The sequence below is a fragment of the Aedes albopictus genome, chromosome 3, assembly GCF_035046485.1.
Source record: "Aedes albopictus strain Foshan chromosome 3, AalbF5, whole genome shotgun sequence".
In the NCBI taxonomy this organism is placed as follows: Eukaryota; Metazoa; Arthropoda; class Insecta; order Diptera; family Culicidae; genus Aedes; species Aedes albopictus.
Genome location: NC_085138.1, coordinates 30139830 through 30161664, shown reverse-complemented (window position 1 = coordinate 30161664; position 21835 = coordinate 30139830). Strand labels below are relative to the sequence as shown.

Here is a 21835-nt window from a genome sequence, read left to right as displayed (position 1 = left end):
TTGAGGTACTACTGTATTTTGTATTAATTCATTAATTCAATAATTCCAAAATTCATGAAGATTTTCCATCCTGAAGATAATTCAATGGATCACCCGGCTCTTGTATTCAAAATAATTTCATAACCGTAGCGTCGTTTTGTGAATGATAACCAACCACCTCACACCCACCAGCAAACATCTTCCAGACAGTATAGTGACTGAAGCGTTCCAATGCGCGAATTACAGCGCATCGCTTCTCGCAATCGGCGACGTCATCGTTCTTCAATAAATAGACCTACCTACCTAAATCATGATAACATAACGCGCAACTCATTCAGCTAGCCATCAGCACCGGCTAAGTCTATTCAGTCCCGCTTGACCGTTCATTGATAGTGCGCAGCGGCGGTCGCGCGCGTAAGTGGTTCCCATTCGCATTCAAGGTCACATCGGTTTGATCTCGGTAAATTCTCAGTTTCAATCGAAGTTCGCGATTACCATCAGCAACCATGGAAGCATTGTCCCAAGCGCTGCAGCCCTACAAGGAACTGGTGGGAAATGTGGCAGGTATAGTCACAGTCCTGCAGATGTTCAGCGGTGCGTTCGTGTGCAATGACATACGCCGGAAGGGATCCTCGGACGGATTTTCGCCCATGCCATTCATCGGCGGTTGTGGACTGTAAGTACCCAGTACCTGTTTTGTAGTATCACACCGATAGCGCTGTATCAACATATAGCAAAGTCATGCCTTTATCAATCATCGCGAAGGTGACTTGCGAGTTGTAGGCATCACAGACTGCATGACAAAAAGAAAATCTATTTCTGATTAGTCCAGTTCCAAATTTTGCTTATTTTCCGTTACGTGGTCCTCGACATTTACTGTACATACAATGTAAATAGCAATAGCAAATATGTCACAGCGCGTGCAGTGAGCTAAACATTTGGATTGGTATCCGTTGTTTAAGACCTAGTCATACACTGCATCTCCAAATTTTTATTACTGGGGTAAGGCAATATGTGGTCTTGGGAGTCACCTGAATGGTGTTTTATCAGTCAAACACAATAACAGCATCCAGAAATATGAACCCGTTCATTTTAAATTTGTTTTACAGCACGATTCTCTTCCTGCAGCATGCCCTGCTGATGAATGACCCGGCCATGATCAACGCCAATGTGGTCGGTTTTGCCATTAGCGTTGTCTACTCGACGTTCTTCTACCTGTACACTCCACGGCAGAGCAAGGGCGATTTTTGGAAGCAGCTGGGAATGGCCGGAGCACTGACGGCGGCCATGATTGGCTATGCGCAGATCGAGAACCCCGCGGTGGTGGAGGATCGCTTTGGAATGATCATCACGGTGCTCATGTTGATGCTGATTGGGCAACCGTTGTTTGGATTGGTGAGATAGTTGACTTAAGTATTCGATCGAAGCCATAGAATAACACCAATATCTTTTTTTTTCAGCCGGAAATCATTCGCAAGAAGAGCACCGAAGGTCTACCGTTTGCCATGATTCTTTCCGGTACGGTAGTCGGATGCATGTGGCTTCTGTACGGAATTATTCTGAACAATACATTTGTGATTGTAAGTATTACAGTAGTGATTCCAATGGATGCATATTTTAAATGTTATCGTTTACCACCTTTCAGCTACAAAATCTGGCTGCAATTTCGTTGAGTGGGGTTCAGCTCGCACTGTTCGTGATATATCCTTCAAAGGATTCGAAGAAGAAAAAGCAATAGGCAGGCTTTTTTTTGTAAATCATTTTTATAAATACAGTATTAGTCGCATTGGTGCTAAACTATTGTAGTCATCACATGTTTGATCACAAACGTGCAATAACAAATCCGGCAGTGTCATTTTTTTTTTTTGCAAAAGCATGCCGAAATCTACACAGAACAATAATTCAACCCAGGGAATAAGCATGAGCATAGATGACTGTACAATTTATACTTGCTACTCCGTGATTTTTTTTTTCTGAACCATGGGGTGATAACAACGTTCAACACTAAATTTTGTTATGGAATGAGAAAACAAAAAAGAACAGGGGTTTGGGACCCTAGAAGTGTCATAGAGAAAGAATTTTTGAAAAATATTGGACCGGGCTTCCACAGTTTATAACCGAAGTTTGTATGGAGAACTTGAGGTGTTCAATTGATATGTGCAATGTACATTAACGCGCTGTGCATATAATTAGTCGTTAGACAATATTGAATAATGAAACAAACTTATACCGAAAACGCTCAAATATATGCGCGGCACGTTCTAATGCGCATATCAATTGAACACCCCAAGTTCTCCATACAAACTTCGGTCATAAACTGTGAAGGCCCGGTCCAACATTTTTCAAAAATTATTTCACTATGACACTTCTAGAGTCCCGAACCCCTGTTCCTTTTTTTCTCATCCCATAACGGCAAATTTTGTAAAATTTTGTCGAGCAGTGTAATCTGCTCAACAGACACCTGGACATAAGGTCCAGGTAGTGTGCGTGGTGTAAGGTTAAGGACCGTCTGCTACCAAAAAAAAAGTGAAAGCTAGGACTACTCTTGCCTCGACCCACTAAACAACATTCCCATGCTCGCCAAACCCTTCGTCTCTCCGGAACCACCAAGAAGGCATTGCTTGTGGCAGGCTCTGCCACTTCCAAACTACTAGGAAAACTCCCTCGTCCAGGCATTTCTGCAAAACAAACCTGAACAACTCGGGAGTCTCTGTAGTAGTTACTTTTAAGGCCAGTTTCGAAACTTCGTCCGGACCTGGTGCCTTACCAATGCCAAGTGACTTTGCTATCCCCGCAAGTTCCACATCAGTGACACTCTCTTCATCGCTAGCCCCAATCTTCGGCAGTCCTATGATGGAAGCCAAGGACGAGGATCATGACGCGGAAAAAGCCCCCCAATGATCCCCTCCAAAATCACTGGAGATTGCTCTGTAGGAGCCATTACACCTCTCGTCTTGGTTATCACGATCCTGTAGGCATCACCCCATAGGTTCACATTATCACTCTAACAGAGACCCTCAAAACAGGCCATTTTGCTCGCCCTTATCTCGGTCTTCAGCGGGACTTTAACAGCAGCGTACATCACTTGCCGTTCGTTTCGCTCTTCCTCAGTTCGTTCTCGCTGCATCCGCCGCCTAGCCCATAGACAAGTGTAGCGCATGTCCGCAACCACTTGAGTCTACCAATGAGCCGGTGGTCTCCCATTTCTAGGGTGGACTTGCCTAGGCATGGTCGCATCGTACGCAAGAGAGAGCACCGCTAAACCAAGAAGGTTTCGCACACGGCGAGGCGCATTCCTAAATACCCCTTCCACCTGCGAGGGCTTAGCCTTGGTTTAGCCGCCTCTTCCTCTACCCGCTACCTACTGTTGTTGTAGTCGATACTTTAGTGAATCGCCAGGTGATCGCTGTGAGTGTAGCCATCATCTACTCTCCAGTTCGAACTACTTGTCAGGCCAGGACTACAAAGAGTAACGTCAATAATCGACTCCAAACCGTTCCGACTAAAGGTACTCTTGGTACCGACATTAGCCAGGTCGACATCTAGTATGGCCAGTGTCTCTGGCAGGATCGTGAAACGGCTTCCCAATTCTACGGTCCAGGTATTGAAGTCACCTCCTATTACAATCGGCCTTCGCCCAGTCACATAGTCCAGCATCTGCGTGAACTGCTCGATCGACCACGCATAGCAGCTACAGAAAAAGAGCCCGTTCACTTTGGCGACTACGAAGCTCTCGCCTCATAGGTAGTAGACATCAACGCCTGGACGGGGTATTTACCCGTCGTCCATATCGCCGCCATTTTTCTGGACCCATCCCCGACCCAAATGCCGTTGCCGGCGGGTACATACTTGGTGTGGGTCCGCAATTATGGCGTTATCTGCCCCCCACTCAGAAACCGCATGAGAAAGCAGTTGGTGAGCCGCGTCGCAGTGGTTCAGGTTCAGCTGCGTTACCTGCACTGTGATTCGTTCACTACGGCTTTTTAAAGGCCTTGGACTACCCCTCTGGTACCTGTTGTTTACTGATTTCCCGGAACAAACACGTGGGTGAACTCGTGCAGTCTTGTGCTTTATGGACTTCGGCGCCGCATCACCTGAACAGCTTGCTCCTGTCAGGGCCATGGCTTTTGTCCTGGTTCCAGACACTTGAAGAAAATCTCTGGTGGCTCATGCAAGGTCAGTTGATATACTCACCAGCCCACCTTTAGCGTCTCTACTTTAACGAAATTATTTGCGTCCGCCACAGGTAGCGAAAAACCGACGAATTGCTAAACCTTCATCGAAATGAATGCTGGACCGACCGGTTACAGTGTACACCATGTTGTTTTTGTATATGACAAAGATCTTGAACAGTAGTGGTGCTCAGGTTGAAGTATATCGCGGGCCAAATTAAGATTTTGCCTCTAAGCTGCGGGCCGCAGAATAAAAATCAGTATTTTAATAATGGAAAGTTTTATCAATTCAAAACTTCAAACTCAATCATTTCATTTCACATTGAAAACGTGTTGAACATCGCGAATTTTATCCATTTGCAAGTTTCCATCAAATTCAAGTTGACTCTTTTGAAGTAGCGAATAATTGCGTTATCTACTGAATATTTTCAAAATTTGCATTGTTTGGGGCAGGTGCGCATTTTCCTTCCTCGTGAAGTGATAAAAATGGATGCACACTTGGTAGCAAACAGTATTGCAGAAAATTGAAGGAATCAAGGAATGGTTGCGGTCATCCGACGACATGGAACTGGGTGAGATCATTCCGAGTTTTTTTTTTCTTTACATACTAGAAGAAGTTGGGGTAATTTCGCCAATGCGCTTTCATGAGGACTCCTGGACTCTGTAATAACGGCAAATTAATCTTGTAGTTCTGGTGCAGGCCTAATATTGAAGCGATAAAAATGTTAGAAGGAAGTGATTGCTTACGACGTTTACTCGGTAGTAAGATGGGGACGCGAATATTGAATGCAAAAACAGAAGCGCACGATAACTTTCGTGGGAAAGTCGGGTTTCACGGTAGTGTAAACGATCATTGCGGTGACGCGTTAAATATAGAATGATCGTTGACGTATGTGCATTACCCTTACTATCGCGACCAAATAAATCATAATCAGAATGGAGACCGTGTCGTGTATTTTCATATAACTAGTGGATCATATCACCTACCAAAGGTGGCTCCAAGATCCATACCTTACCCTACCCTACTAACAAATACTCCTTCCCGAGACAACTGGGGGGATGCTGTGGATTCCACGGTTTCTAGTAACAACGGTTGTCGAACTAACATTCCTTCCCCTTTCCCGATGACCGTAAAGACGTGGCCGGCGCCGTTATTGACTTTTAATATTGAACTCTCGATTTGTGCACATTGAGAGTGTGTAGCTTGTCCCAAGCACCATTCATTGGATCTCTGTGCAGCTTCGATTGTTCTGGTAGCAACTACGATGTGTACGGTTATCTTTGCTTTGTTTTGCCTATTTGCCTCCGCCACAGGTAGCTGTACCAAGGCTACCCGTGTCCCTGCCGGGCCCTTCCGTAGCCGAACGGCTGCAGTGGCCACCTGTACCTCGCACTGTTGCCACAGTACCGTCACGATCTCTTTCGCTTCGGTGATCTCGTCTAGGGTTTTCATCTTCAGAGTCGCTGTAAAAGCCATCACCTCGTCCCCTGCGCCAAGGACCTCTTCCGCTAGACTTCTGCGGGCGGCGCCCTTGCGCTCCTTGTCGAACTTGAGCTCTAGGATCATTTCACCCGCACGAGTGCGTCTAATACTGCGCACGTCGGCTCCCAGATCCAAGAGCTTGGCGTCGCTTCGCTTCGCCTTCTAAAAGTCCGAGTACTTAGACTGTTCGGTCTTCGACAAGTGACAAGTGCATCGCCTTTCTCGCGTTTGGCACCTGCCCTTCTTGATCTTCTTAGTTTAGTGTCCCGACGCTCCTGCGATTTTAGCGATTTTCTCTTCTTCTTCTCCCGCTCAACTGTCGTCCAATAGGCGTCCTCCCTTTGATTCACCCTACTCTGTGGTTGCTGAGGGCCTAACAACGGTAGCAACATCCTGTTTGTTTTCATCCGGGACGGGCCAGCCTTTTCAGGCCCACCCTTCCACTATGGGGCGGCTCCATACAAACAGGTGGCCAAAAATATTTTCACGTCAATTTCATAATGTCTTGCTTCTATTCGTAGGGTTTATGCCTGAAAAATATGAAAAACATGTTGAACAGGTTGTTTTAACGCGACAGTTTCAAACAGCATGAAATTATTAGTGCATTGCATACTTTTAGGCGTTTAAGGATTTCTGTTACTATTTACAAAATGCATTCCAATTCGTAAAAACGCGCTTTGCTAAGAAATCCAAGACCAGATTAAGAATGCACTATGATTGATCTACCGAGAAAAGTGGCCAAGACGACCAAATGTTTCCTCAGAGGTTTTTAATGGCCAATAGGGAGATTTTATATAGCAATATCTCAGTCATCGCCGACAACTTCATTGGAATTGCAGAATAGCAGCTAGTAGCAGCCAAATTGGATTTCATTGTCTCCCAGGGATCCTAAACAAAGACATAGAAGCAGTCCCGAAGCGAAACTTTGCGAAACTTTTTTTGTATGGAACGGTTTGTATGGGGAAATTTGTTTTTTTTTTATGTAGCACCATTTAATACTTTTACAATTAACCTTTCAACGTCTGATATATCATTCGACAGGTTTATAAACAACCTTCAAGAATCTGCTTTAAAAGTTCAACTTTTTTCATTTAAGCCATAGATATGCGAAGTTGAACATTTCATTCATTTTATCAAAAAATGCCAATGGCCTCATTCAGCTGCCAATATCCCGATAGATATAGGGATTAGCAAACTAATATTCTGGGGTTTACTGGTCCAAGTGGTCTACTTTCTACTACCGAACCTAAATATCAAATTGAATAAAGTCGATTTTCGATTTTTGGCCACCTGAATCCCCTTAGTGCGCTGCTGCAATTTTCATGAGTCTCACGTGATCTTGCTTGGCACCGTCCATCGACTTACGAAGTCGTAACAGGGCCGTTTTAGGGTCCTTACTTATGATGGACTGCGAGGACGCAAAGTCGATGATCTTTCCACACATCTGCACAGCCACCTCGATCGCGAGCAGTCCTTCTCTCTTTTGGTTGATGCCCTTCATCAACCACGCTCCGTCCAATATCTCCACCAGCTGGCTGGCCGGGGAATGGATTGGGTGTTATGAGTGTTGTCCGTTGTCTCGTGTATATGTAATGTTCAGTCTGTGCAGCCTCTGGCTGAAGACGGTGTAGTGTCTTTTTACGTTGGAGCTGACCACACAGCCTCCGTTAACGATCGAGCATCTTTTTCATTCCTCGATCACTCATTTCATTCCTCGACACGGGTCGCTTAATACAAAAGGGGTGCACGGACTGAAAAAGGTTGAAAACCACTGATCTGGACAAAATCGGAAGAGAGAAGAACGGAAACCATCGAGATAGTAAATGCGGAAAACCAGGAAGGAGGGAAGAAGGAGAAGGAGAAGATGGAAAGGAAGAGAAGGAGGAAGGACGAAAGAAAGAGAATGAGGAAAGAAGGAAATGGAGGAAAGAAGTAGGAGGAGGAAAGAAGGAAAAAGATTTAAAATGGAAGATCTAATAGCGATAAAAAAGAATTAAAAAGGAAGTGTTAATAGAAAGTGTAAGGAGTGCCAAAAAAGTAAGGACAAAGAAAACAACGGACTGTGCATGAAGCAGAAAGAAATAGCGACTAATACGAAGAAAGAAGCATGTTAACAAGAGAAAAAAGTTGACGAATATCAAAGGAAGCAACAGTTTACAGATAAGTAATTTGAGTTTTAAGTTTAGTTTAATAAATAAACAACAACAACAACAACAAATTCACAGAAGAAAAAACACGCGAGGTGAAAAATTTCTGCTGTCAACCGCATGCACAGTTTGCTGCGACTCTCGGCTAAACGAATGTCGAGGCAAAAATGACATTTGAAAGGTTTTTACCCTCGTTTTTTGTGACAGTGTATATGTAAGTGTGATGTACAACATTTTCATAAAACAGTATTAGATATGTATGTATACTACCACTACAATAAAAAAGTTTTATCATTAAATCTTTTGTATGAGTTTCCCGACACTTTTTTGGAAATTTTTGGGCTTCGGCTAAACGAATGTCTATCACTGTATGTGGACTAGGGAAATTAAAAATACCATCAAATTGCGTGTTCACTAAATTTATTTGAATTCAATGCTCACCTGTTGTAGCATTATACGCACTGATATAGATACCACTCACAAAATGTGTTCATTCATTTTGTCCCCTCCAGGTTCTCTAGATAGATATGTCCCTAGCCCAGCACAACCTGCCCTCTTATCGTTCGTCGAACACTTTGCGCAAACATTCTTATCACAGCACGCTTGGTTGACTTTGCATCGAAGCCCGGTTTGCTTTCGTTCCTAGGAAGGTTTGGTAGGTAAGCTTTATTATTCTCCTTTGGGCTTCTTGTGCTGCGCCCGAACTGCCGCCGCCGTCGCTGCTGGTGCTGGATAAATCACAAATAGCGACAACTGCACCGCACACAAACCGAGGGCTATCACTTTCTGAACCTGCGAATGGGTGGGAGAAAGTGCAGCAAATTGAAGTGTGTTTGAAATGTTCGAAACGAGCTAATGAGAGCTGTTTTGGGAAGTTTTCCTCGAAGTCGAATAAGTCATTTCTACACAAGTAAGCAGGAATACTTACAATGATGAAGTAGTTGTGCAGGATGATTCCATACAGAAGCCACAGCACCGAGGCTCCGGTGCTCGCCAGGATCACTGGAAGGGGGAGTCCTTCGCTGCTTTTATTTCGAATAACTTCGCGCTGCAAAAAAAAATTAAGAAGCTTGAATTCAACGATCAACGATCAAATCTGACTATACATGTCAATGGTTGCTCCTCCGTTGAATTGAAGCAAAACCGCACCTATTGTATAATGTATGTACATATCGATAAATGGCCAACGATTTCTGTTTTAAAATTATATGCAATTGAGAATATGTATTACTCCCAATTCAAGTTCCCTATCGTTATCCCAAGTAACAATTTTGATTCTATCTGGTTTTATGTGTTTTTATGATAGCTTTATGAAAGCATTGCGTAGTCTAATTGATCTTATAATAGTTTCTGTTGAGCACAACTATTCTTCAGAAATCTGTGGGTTTAAAAACATCTCCAAGAATACTTGGGGTTCAGTGCATAAAACCACAAACACAAAAAGAACTATTGACCCTAATGTCAGTTGTAAGAGGCTCTTGTAGATATCTTCAATTACTAACCATTCTTGAGCAAGAGTAACTGTTCTTGGGTGAGAACAGTTTGGTAAGGGAAAAATGAAAAAAAAAAACTCATGCATCAGATTTGGATTGACATCGATCCATTATCGCTGCCAAACAAGAACATCCGTTCCGAAAACCGGCTCTGACGCGGCGCAGTGTCAAACTCCTCCAGTTTTGGCATCCGTGAAGAGGTTGGTTTGATCAGCCAGGACGTCGAATCCCGTCAATTCATCGGGTTTAGATCATGGAAATCAATAAATACTTACCTGTGGGGACGCTGATAGGAGGAACGTAACACTGCACTGTATCAAGGCAGGTTCCCGGGGTGCTCCCGGATGGCAGCGGTATAATTTATCGGACGATAGAGCCCACCTTTAATTGCCGGCTCATAGTTTTACACAAATCATCGCATTGCGATGCAATTTTTCTTATTTGTGTACAATTTGATACACAAAATACATGACGTTCTCAGCGGAGTTTGCATAAATCCGCATCAAGAACGTCATAAATCGGATTACTCTTGAGCAACACTTCTTGCCCTTACATAAGTTGAAATAAATTTACAACGGTTTTTTTTGCGTTTTTGGTGGAGATCAACCAGGCTGCATTGAGAACGTTATAAGTCCCAGTATTCTTGAGTTACCCTTTTCACTCTTGCGTGAGTTGAAAGGAATTTAAGACAAACTTATGGTGATGAGTATCGTTTTCATGGTGTTTTTACCGACCATTAATGACGTCTTCGAGGAATTGAACGGAAGCCATGTTGAGAAAACTCATGAATAATGCTCTCCTGATCTGAAATAATAATTTTCATTATTTTATCACGCCATTATTATAGCAGCGTGTTGCAATTTTTGGAAGTATCATGCAACATATATACAGTGAATTGCGCTTGGCAGTTGATAACCTAGTAATACTAGGAAAATATTCCCAATTTGTGTTAGAAATTAATCCCGATTATAATATTGTATCGTTTTCATGGTGACTCAATTTAACTAATCATTCAACAAAATGCTCCAACAGTGCAGCAGCAACAGAAGCAGGCAATTTTATTATTGTTTTATCGTGCACTTGAAGTGCTCTGCAAGCAGAGATCAATTCGCCTAGAAGATATCTTGTGAACTACAACAGGTTTTAAAATATTCTTGAAATCAACTCTCCAAGGCTATCATAGGAAATGCCTCTTTAGTCTTATGGCGGGTTTATGATTGGGTTGATGTAATTTTGTAGAGCAACTGGATTTATATTCGGTTTTAACGAACAGGAATTCTTCAAAAGCATTATAAAATTAATTTTGTAACTTGGGTACACCAGAAGCCCACCCTAGCAGACGGAATCGCGAATCGTCCACGTGCTGATTGATAGACGACACTTCTCCGATATTATCCGTCAGGACCTATCGTGGGGCTAACACCGCCTCTGACCACTACCTGGTGATGGTCGAGCTGCGCCCAAAACTCTCCGTCATGCATCATCAACAATGTACGATTCCAGCGATCGCCACGATACAACCTACAAGCGACTGAAGCCACTAAAGCAATACTGTAGCAAACAGCACGACACTTGAAAGAAAACTGTTGAAAGTATGCTTGATCTAACGGAAAAACGTCTGATCAATATCGACCCGAAGATCAATTTGACCCCGGTTTACGGTCCGATTAGTGCTTTGACGAATGGCTCATTGCTTTGGTTTATTAAAACAGAATGAAACGGAATGATATGCAGAGGTTCAATGAAATTGTCAATGACGTGCGGAAAAAAACAGAACCTTCTTCCGTCATGTGCAACTTGCCATCATGGAACTTGCTGACAGATAAAATAATGGTGGCTGCTAGGTCGAGATAGCACGATAGTATTGTTGAACGGGGTTCCGGGTCATTTGGCCGAACGCCGTTTGGCCGTATGCCGCTTGGCCGAAAAAAGGATGATGAACTTAAATGAACTTGCCATTGTTTTCTATATCAGTATAACTCGAAAGAACAGCCTTTGGGTTGTATACCATTTCGCCGAAAACCATTTCGCGGATTTTTTTTTCGCGGTGTAACATTTCGCGGAATGAACCATTTCGCCAAAAACCATTTCGCGGAATGACTTTTTGCGGAATGTACTGTTTCGCGGAATACCATTTCGCGGAATTTGATATTTGGTAATAATAATATAATGACGAATTATTTCCGCTCCTGAACTTTACTGGCCCCATCACAGACTCATGCCAAACCAGGACCGAAACGTCGGAGCGAGAAAATTGTAGTTCGCTTAATATTTGAATAAGACTGCTGAACCAATACAACAAGTTCCCAAGGTGATATCCAGTCGAAAATCCACCGTATTCATACGCAATCATAATCACCTTAGCTCTGTATCTTCGCTTGGTAGGCTGCTCTAAATAATTCTGAACGTTAGACCAAATGTCATTGGGTCGAATGGAAATAAGACCGATTGGACATTACACGTAATTATCAATAAGCAATCGTTGTTAAATAGACTGTACTTCTAGGAGCTTATATTGCTTACTCCATCAGAGATTTTTCCTTCTTTCAAATAAGGCTGTTCTTTCCAGTGACATTATAGTTTGGCTTCCGAAATGCCAAATTTTCCATGATTTGCCTTCTATTCATCAAAGGCTGTTCATGTGTTGTGAAGTTTGTGGCGATCAAATGGATAATTGTAGAAGATTTAACCTTTTTTGATAATAGGCTGTTCTTTCAAGTTACACTATTGATCATTTTGGCTAGCGACCAGACTGCTAACTAAATAAAGATTTTTCCTTCTTAAGAATATCATTGTTATTGAGCTTTTTGGTAGCCAGGCAGCTGACCCTACCTTTAGAGATTTATCCTTCTCTGAATCAAGGGCTTTTTCTCACGAGTTGCACCAGTTGGTCTGGTAACTCCAGAGATTTGTCCTTCTTTTTATAAATGGGCTCTTTTTCTGAGATCTGAGATTTTCCTCCTTTAATGAATAGGTTGTTTACTTACAAGTTGCAGTGCTAGAGTGTCATTTGGTGACCCAGCTACTAGCTGATTCTTATGAGATTTTTACTACTTATAATAATAGGCAGATCTCTCGATTCAATTGGTCTAACATCTATTCAGCCCAATGATTATTCGGCCTCATGTCAATTCAGAACTCTTGCTCAGCTTTCTCTATCATAGGTTTTCCATCTACCAAACATACATATTTTTACAGATACATATGCTATTATTTTTTATCAGATATCTATCCTTCTTCTCATCAAAGGCTGTTCTTTCATAAATATTATGCATTACACTTATTTTGGAATAACAACTGCTACATTAATATTATCAGATAATTTTCCATTCTTTTATACATAGGCTGTTCTTTCAAAGTGTACCCTTACCAAAATTGAATAAATATGAACCGTTCCATATCTCATTTGCTGTTTTGATTTTTAAATCTGGAATCTTAACATCTCTCGTCTCTCGATCAGTTAAATTTTTCTCTCTTATTATCGATTTTCCGCGAAACGGTACATTCCGCCTAATGGTTTTCGGTAAAACGGTGCATTCCACGAAATGGTTCATTCCGCCAAATGTTATTCCGCGAAATGTTACACCGCGAAAAGGAATTCCGCGAAATGGTTTTCGGCGAAATGTTATACAATCTCCAGAATTTGCCCACGCCTCCAAATCCTTTCGATAATAATTCGGCCAAACGGCATTCGGTCGGGTCGTTTGGCATTCGGCCAAATGGCGTTCCGCCAAATGGCGTTCGGCCAAATGGCGTTCGGCCAAACGGCATTCGGCCAAATGGCCGGACACCGTTGAACGGTGGAAATGGAAGTAGGTACGTCAGACAAAATTGGAATCGACGAAGACGAACCGGCTGTGTGGATCCTCCAACGCTAGACGAGCTCAAGATAGCCATAAGAAGGCTGAAGAACAACGCGGTTGGGAAGGACGAACTTCCGGCCGACGTTCTCAACCACGTTAGTGAGCAGTTGTATTAACTTTTACACCGTATAATATTGAAGACATGGGTAGAGGAGGAACTACCTGCTAGTTGGTTGGATAGTCTCAGTTTCCCTCTATACAAGAAATAGCTTCAATTGGAGTGCGCAAACTACAGTAGAATAACACTTTTCCACTCAGCGGTACAAGATTGTATGCAAAATTCTGTGTAACAGGCTGAGGCCGATTGAGGAGTCGTTCGTCGATGAATATAGGGTGGGTTTTCGGCAAATGCGGCAAATTTTCTATAAATTTCGGTAGTACAACTTGCAGACCCATCATCTGTTTACTAATTTCATGGCGACATACGGTTCGGTGATGAGAAACGAGTTATGGCAGAATATGATCGAATATGGTTTTCCGATAAAACTGATTGGACTGATTCGTATCTTGGTTAACTCTGATTACGTGCGATAATGATGTTATCCGCAATACCTCTTCTACTGCGGCTGCGAATCGGGCCTTTTTCGGTCTGCAAAACCAGCTGAAGACGAAGACAGATGCGTACGAAGACGAAACTCGTGTTGTACAAGACTGATCATTTCGGTCGCTTTATATGGCCATGTATCGTGGACGTTGATAGATGTTGATCTGAGAGCATTTGGCGACTTCGAACGTAAAGTACTGCCAACAATACTCGGCGGTAAACTAAAGGCGGCGTCGCAAGAACTACGAATTGTACCAAGTATACAAAGAGATAGAGATAGTGAAGCGAATAAAAGACGGCAGGATGATGTAGCCTAGGCACGTAGCTCGTATGCCGGAGGAACGACAAGCTAGAACCATATTCAGCAGAGAACAAGGAAGGGATATGTGGGGTGTGAATAATGATTAGTGACATTCCCCTTGCGTGTCCTGCCCCCGGTAAGGCCTGAAGTACACAGAGTCAAATATTTGACAAGGAAAGAACTCAAGATACAACATCAGTTTGACACTAATGAAAATCCGATCGAGTCAAACAATATGTTTGATCATTGGATTATTTTTGAACAAATATTTGACCCTGTGTCTTACCTTACCGGTCAGGCTAAGGCCGGAGTGGCTTCTGCTGTACATAGTAGCCGCCATTTTAGTCGGGTTGCTATCCGACATCCTGATGACGTGACCCGCCCATCGTAGCCTCCCGATTTTCGCGGTATGGACGATGGTTGGTTCTCCCAGCAGCTGATGCAGCTCGTGGTTCATTCGCCTTCTCCAAGTCCCGTCTTCCATCTGCACTCCGCCGTAGATGGTACGCAACACCTTCCGTTCGAAAACTCCAAGGGCGCGTTGGTCCTCTGCACGTAGGGTCCATGTTTCGTGCCCATAGAGGACGACCGGTCTAATCAGCGTTTTGTAGATGGTTAACTTCGTGTTACGGCGAACTTAATTCGATCGTAGAGTTCTGCGGAGTCCAAAGTAAGAACGATTTCCTGCCACAATGCGCCTCTGAATTTCTCTGCTGGTGTCGTTGTCGTCGGTCACCAGTGAGCCCAAGTACACGAATTCTTCAACCGCCTCGATTTCATCACCGTCGATATGAATTCGGGGTGGCGGGCGCGGTGATTCCTCCCTGGAGCCCTTCGCCATCATGTACTTTGTCTTCGACACATTAATGACTAATCCGATTCGCTTGGCTTCACTCTTTAGTCGGATGTACGTTTCCGCCATCGTCTCAAATTTACGAGCAATAATATCAATATCATCGGCGAAACCAAGCAGCTGAATGGACTTCGTGAAAATCGTCCCACTCGTGTTTATCCCCGCTCTTCTTATTACACCCTCCAAAGCAATGTTGAACAGCAAGCACGAAAGACCATCACCTTGCCGTAACCCTCTGCGAGATTCGAAGGGACTCGAGAGTGTCCCTGATACTCGAACTACGCACATCACTCGATCCATCGTCGCCTTGATCAACCGTATCAGTTTATCCGGGAATCCGTATTCGTGCATAATCTGCCATAGCTGTTCTCGATCGATTGTATCATACGCCGATTTGAAATCGATGAACAAGTGATGTGTGGGCACGTTGTATTCGCGGCATTTCTGCAACACCTGGCGGATGGCGAACATCTGGTCCGTTGTAGCGCGTTCACCCATAAATCCAGCCTGATATTGCCCCACGAACTCTCTTGCAATCGGTGATAGACGGCGGCATAAAATTTGAGAGAGTATCTTGTAGGCAGCGCTCAGTAGTGTGTAGTAGTGCCCTTTTTGTAGATGGGACACACCCCAGTAAACCACATATCGTATATGAATGTACACCGCAAATCGCATTTCCATTCGTTGAAAATCGGAATCGTATATGATACAAAGCAATGTTTGCCGGAATGACAAAACAAATTTTATATAAATCATCTTTACGATTCATTTATAACCATCTGTGTTATAGATTAATCGAATCGCAAATAACGCGATACAAACTCAGTTCAACCAAACTTCTCACAGTATCAACGAATGATGAATTTAATTAAACGTTAAACTTACATTTTGAACAAGATCTACTGCGGGCTCCACTTTGCAACACAGCAACATCTTAAAACAGTCGCCCCGTAAACCTGCCTTGGCATTACGAGACGTAATTTTCTCATCCGTGTCGCTCAGCAACCACACATACACCCCATCGGTCACTTTTAACAATCTGCTGCCTCTACGGATGCCAATGCAATGCGTATCACTTTCACTCACTAATTTATTAAAATTATCTCTGATGGTATTTTTCTTATATTTTACGTATTAACTCTTTTCCCGGTAACGGAAAACAGACCTGGTTCATCCTTTCCAGACACAAAATTTCAGCCCTCACATTGATGCGCGATTCTCGCCCACTCCCGGAGCACTTTATTTTCGGTTCTTCCTCAGCACGCTGAAGCGGTTTTCGTTGTCGTTAGGTGGAGTTGGTGGGTTTGCACAGTTCCCCGGACGGAACTGCACTTATTTTCACCCTGGCACTAAATTTCCTCGCGATAAATGATCGATTCGATTGATATTTTTGAAAGCTGCACCACTTCAATTCCGTACCGAACGTTGTCGTTTGTTTTGACTGGCACACCAAGCGGCAAGAAAATCAGTGTAAACTGACAGATCCTATATAAGAACAGACAAGTTTGAAACAAAATCATAATGACTTAGACAAATTTGCATGAGTCCTGAATGCAATTTGATGGCCAGAGTTTAGAGAAAAACACCAATGACTATTTTCCTGAACCTTACAAGAAGAAGTGGTTGGTACAGTGGTAAAGGCTTGGACTCTGGATCTCGTGGTTTTATGTTCGAGTCTGGTATATTGCCATGTTTTTTTTTATTTGACAAATAATATGACATCGTATTATGGGCCATGCAAAATCGAGAAATGTCGGCTGAAGTGTGTATATGGCCTCCACTTTGGTTCGTATATAGCTTTTCTGTGCATTTTATACGACGAATTTAGTTTTTATATAATGATGTATATAAAAAATTATACGGACCAAAATGTTTACTGGGACGATACCTTCCATCCATTCCTCCGGCAATACTTCCTCCTCCCAAATCTTGGTAATGACCCAGTCACAGAGAACAGACATCCAAGTCCAGTTCCAGTTCTGTGTAAGGAATTTAACGGCCATTTGAAATCGGCAACACAAGTGGCAATAGCGTGGCGCTGCTATCGGTTAATTTCCCATACTAATTTAATTCACCACTTGAAATATTTCAATTCACCACTGACTGTGGCAATATGGTGTTTGGTGGCGTTAGTGTTGTCATCGTGTATTGGTTTGCAACCTTACTCAAGTAAAGATTCGAATCCTTACACAGCTTTCCGAATGAAATTTGTTCTAGCCTGGATGTCTGTTCTCTGTGACCCAGTGTAGTGCTCTCACCAGTGTTTCTCCACCGTATTTTAGAAGCTCGCTTGGTAGTTGATCTGCTCCAGCGGCTTTGTTGTTTTTCAACCGGCCAACCTCCTCCTCAATCTTTTGAAGGTCAGGGGCCGGAAGTCTTTCGTCCTGTGCACATACTCCTAGATCTGTTACCATGGCACTTTCGGTACTTGCAACGTCACCATTGAGGTGCTCCTCGTAATGCTGCCGCCACCTCTCGACCACCTCATGCTCGCTCGTGAGAATATTCCCGTGATTATCTCGGCACATGTCGGCTTGTGGCACAAAGCCTCTGCGCGAGCGGTTCAGCTTCTCGTAGAACTTTCGTGTGTCCTTAGCGCGGTACAGCTCTTCCATCGCTTCGCGATCTCGTTCTTCCTGCTGGCGCTTCTTCATCCGGAAGACTGAGTTCTGCCTGTTCCGCGCCTGTTTGTAACGTGCCTCATTCGCTCTCGTACGGTGTTGTACCATTCTCGCCCATGCTGCATTCTTCTCGTTTTTCAACTGTTCACATTCGCCGTCGTACCAGTCGTTTCTGTGATTCGGAGTCGCGAAGCCTAGTGCTGTAGCCGAGGTACTACCTATGGCGGATCGGATGTCCCTCCAGCCATCTTCAAGTGTAGCTGCGCCAAGCTGCTCTTCCGTTGGTAAGGCCACTGCTAACTGCTGCGCGTAGTCTTGAGCCACTTCTACGTTACGAAGTTGCTCGATGTTGAGCCGCGGCGTTCGACTTCGACGCGTGGTGATAACTGTCGAAAGTTTTGAGCGCATGCATACAGCGACTAAGTAGTGATCCGAATCTATATTCGCACTGCGGTATGTGAGGACGTTGGTTATATCTGAGAAGAATTTACCGTCGATTAGAACGTGGTCGATTTGGTTTTCTGTTTGATGGTCGGGTGGTCTCCAGGTGGCTTTGTGGATATCTTTGCGGGGGAAGAAGGTGCTTCGGACTACCATACCACGGGAGGCTGCAAAGTTTACGCATCGCTGGCCGTTATCATTCGATACGGCGTGCAGGCTGTTTCGCCCGATTACCGGTCTGTACATTTCCTCCCTTCCTACCTGCGCGTTCATGTCGCCGACAACGACTTTCACGTCAGCGAGTAACCATCGTATGTTTGCTCTAACTGCACGTAGAACGCTTCTTTCTCGTCATCGGGTCTCCCTTCGTGTGGGCAGTGGACGTTGATGATATTATAGTTGAAGAAACGGCCCTTAACTCTCAACATGCCCCTGTGTACCAACAGCTTAAGCATGGGTGACAGCAAGCATCATGAAGAGACAGTCAGTGTGCTGCTGCCTCATTAAGGAGTGGAGTTTTGGCGGAGCAATTCGCCTTCATTACGAGGTACCGTATCATGATAAGTGATTCTGCTGTATTTTGCTAAGATGGCGGGGAACAGATTGTTCCAGTGAGTTACGCAATATTCACGGGACCGACTGTAGGTTGACCAGATCCCGAGGTGGAAAGGAACCAGTTGCGAACTGAGTTGTGTGGCAAATAATTGAATGGTCCAGAATCAAAGGGGTGTAAGTGATCATTTTGTCGATATTGAGCAGAGCATATAAAAAAATTTCTTCAGATTTTAGCTTTCAGGAACTTTTTTAAAATTATTTTTACGATGATTAGAAAAGTTACAATAAATCGCACACTTAATTTAGAATGCCGAATCTCGGTTTACAAATGCCGAAATTTGCACAGCCGAATAGTCAGCTAAATGTTTTGATGAGATCTCAGCTTAAAAATGCCGAGAATCAGTATAACACCCCCTGTTGCTAAGCAACCAATCATCATGTTAGCTGAGTCTCGGTTAAAATTCAGAAACCGAGATTTGCACAGCCGAGCCCGTGAAATAAAAATGAGTGTGCGGAGAAAATTGGGTCGATTTTGAAGCTCCATACATTTTGTATGGGATGAAAAATTGATGGAAAAGACCGTTACCGGATAGAGCAAACATCGACCAAATGAAGCCTGGGCGGGCTGCTGTTAGGCCCTACAGAGCATTTTCGAAAAAAGGCACAAGACCTCTTGGGTCCTTTTCAAATATTGCTCCAGATTTACTCGAAAGTGGATTTTTGTTACTTACACCCCTTTGCTTCTAATCCCTTCAATTGAGGGGGTTAGAAGCAAAGGGGTGTAAGTGACAAAAACTCACTTTCAAGTAAATGAGATTTAAAGTTTTTGACCAATTTTTCATCCAATACAAAATGTATGGAGTTTCAAAATCAACCCAATTTTCTCTGATTTATTGTATTTTTTTCAATCATCGTAGAAACAATCTTAAAAGAGTTCCTGAAAGCTTGAAATCTGGAGAATTTTATGATATGCTCAACTCAAAATCGACAAAATGGTCACTTACACCCCCTTTGATTCTGGGCCCCTCAATTGTAAACTCAGTTATATCTTGCATATTGTACTAAATAAATTAAATGAATTCTTAAACTACTGACATGCAGCCATGTGCAGCATAGTTGTCCCATGTTCCAAAACAGCAAACTGAGAAAAGCGCATTTCTTCAACCTTGTTTCCTTCTCTACGGACAAGAACACAAAGTGAATTCATCAGTATAGCGTTAGAATTAATATTTATCATTGAAGTATGAACAAAAAGTTTGGTAAGCATTCACTTTATTTCAATATTTTAAAGAAAAACTCTGGTGGGACTGTAATGCTGATAAATCTAGCAATTTTCGGGATTTTCCCGGCATAAGCTGCTCCATGTCATGCGAGAGCATAAGCTGCCCCATGTTGTAATTTACATCATAAGCTGTCCCATGTCGAGTTTTGCAGCATTAAGCTGTCCCACAAAATATTTCAGGATTTCCGGAGATTGTCATTTTGAGTCAGACCTTTTGAGAAAAAAAATAAATAAATATGGGACAGCTTATGCAGCAAAATATAACATGGGACAACTTATGATGACGAAACTGAATATGGGACAAATTGACTTGATGTTGTTTTCATGGAATTTCTGAACAAAGTATACTAAGCTAGAGTAGATTCTGAAAGTATATTCAAAAATAGACCTTTTGATGATAAAAAGTCAAAATCGACATAAAGTAACATGGGACAACTATGCTGCACACGGCAGCAACTGTTTCAGAAAATACAAATCATTACTTACCAATTTAAGCAGTGGCAATCCGATGTAGCTAAGCGTCAAAATTGTCACCAACAGTCCAAAACGATCCTTCACCAGGCCGGGGTTTTCAAAACCCGCATACAGTAGTGCACCGCCGGCGAGCAGGGTTGTTCGCATCACCAACTTCCAGAAATCGTTTCTTTTGCCGGAGGGGGTGTAAAACAGGAAACATGCCGAGTAGACCAAGCAGATAGCAAGTGCATAGGAACTGGTTCGAATGAGCGGTGCAGACCGAAGCATCTGCGAGTACTTCAGTTGGAGGATTGTCCTGTAGAACGAGTGAGATGGAAATTGTTTGTTACGATTGCAGTGAGTTACTTGAAGTTCGTTGAAAATGATCGACTCGACATATTTGTTTTTATCATTTCTACATATGTATCATAAAATCATGTAAATTGTCCTATGACACATTTCACGCACTTCTACACCGCGGTTTTTTAACTTCATTGAACGATATTTCCGCGTTCTTGTTTTGGATTTTGATATTTTTCCACTAAAAAGAAGATAATCACTCATATTCTTCGATTAGTATCTGAAACTTTGAAAACTGATCCTAGAAAGTAGCAAATTTATTGTCGTTCGGTCAAAATTCGTGCGATGGTATCCCGTTACTCTGTATATGTTGATTTATTTCCAAATATAAAGGTCCAATTCCCAATTAGAAAGCATAAAATGAATCTTCTATTCAAATCTGATTCAAAAGATTGATTCTCGCTCAAAACGTAACGCGTGGAATGTGTCCTATGTTTAAGGCAAGAATTACAACTGTTGCCTAAACCGTAAGACGATCTTCTATTTTCAGGTGAGGAAACTGGCTTTTATTATGACATAGAAGATGATGAGAAAGAACGGAAATGATGATGCAATCACTCGCCCGCTGCTGATAGTGTGTACCATTATAATTTCATGCAGATGTTGCAGGGAAGCTGAATGGCATGGGACCGTTACGCCAATAAGAAGAGGAAAGGAGAAATCTGTACCATTTTTACGACGAATTGAGAATGTTTACAACTTACTTCACATACTGTTCTTATCATAATAAGACAAAAAAGAGGTAAACTTACAATCCACACCCAAACACAAACTGCAACGCGGAGAATCCTTCCGAGCTGCCCTTCAACCGGATCTTATTACAGGTAAAACATCCACTCAGGAACTGACCAATAGTCAGCATTCCCGCCACATTGCCGATCACATCCCGATAGGGCAGCAGAGCACGTGCTAGCGAGTCCATCGATCCCAAACTAAACTTTGTGAACACTTTCCCGAAGCGACGCAAACAGATGACTGACCAAAGATCGACCGACCACAAATTGTACATTTCACATCTCCCAACAACGTCAGCCTTGATGGGGATGATCGTCGGGGACTGATTAAACACAGTGGGTATTTAGCGCCCATCATCGCCACTGTCGTGTGTTGACGACGAAAGCGTGGCTTCTTTTAGCGTCTATCGAGTGCAGCTATCTTCGCTGCCACGTTGAGTTGGGTGGTTCTAAACCTGGAAGAGGTTTCGTGTGAATGAAACAAGAAAATCAAAAGAAGGTGCTCTCTACTGACGAGATAGAGATAAGAATGCTCTGTACTTCAATGCGGT

General features: G+C 43.1%; 2 protein-coding genes across 2 annotated transcripts; one reads left to right on the top strand and one right to left on the bottom strand.

Annotated features, from left to right (window-relative positions):
- Nucleotides 1–307: 307 nt before the first annotated feature.
- On the top strand, nt 308–1834 carry LOC115261548 (sugar transporter SWEET1-like). The gene is made up of 4 exons (XM_029863438.2): nt 308–655; nt 1089–1374; nt 1440–1559; nt 1625–1834. The coding sequence occupies exons 1-4, from the start codon at nt 486–488 to the stop codon at nt 1715–1717; spliced, it is 669 nt and encodes a 222-aa protein (XP_029719298.2). The 5' UTR covers nt 308–485; the 3' UTR covers nt 1718–1834.
- Nucleotides 1835–8184: 6350 nt separating this feature from the next.
- Nucleotides 8185–21635, bottom strand: LOC115262190 (sugar transporter SWEET1). The gene is made up of 4 exons (XM_029864544.2): nt 21303–21635; nt 20221–20506; nt 8710–8829; nt 8185–8573 (listed from the first exon to the last, which is right to left on the bottom strand). The coding sequence occupies exons 1-4, from the start codon at nt 21557–21559 to the stop codon at nt 8451–8453; spliced, it is 786 nt and encodes a 261-aa protein (XP_029720404.2). The 5' UTR covers nt 21560–21635; the 3' UTR covers nt 8185–8450.
- Between the last annotated feature and the right edge of the window lie 200 nt (nt 21636–21835).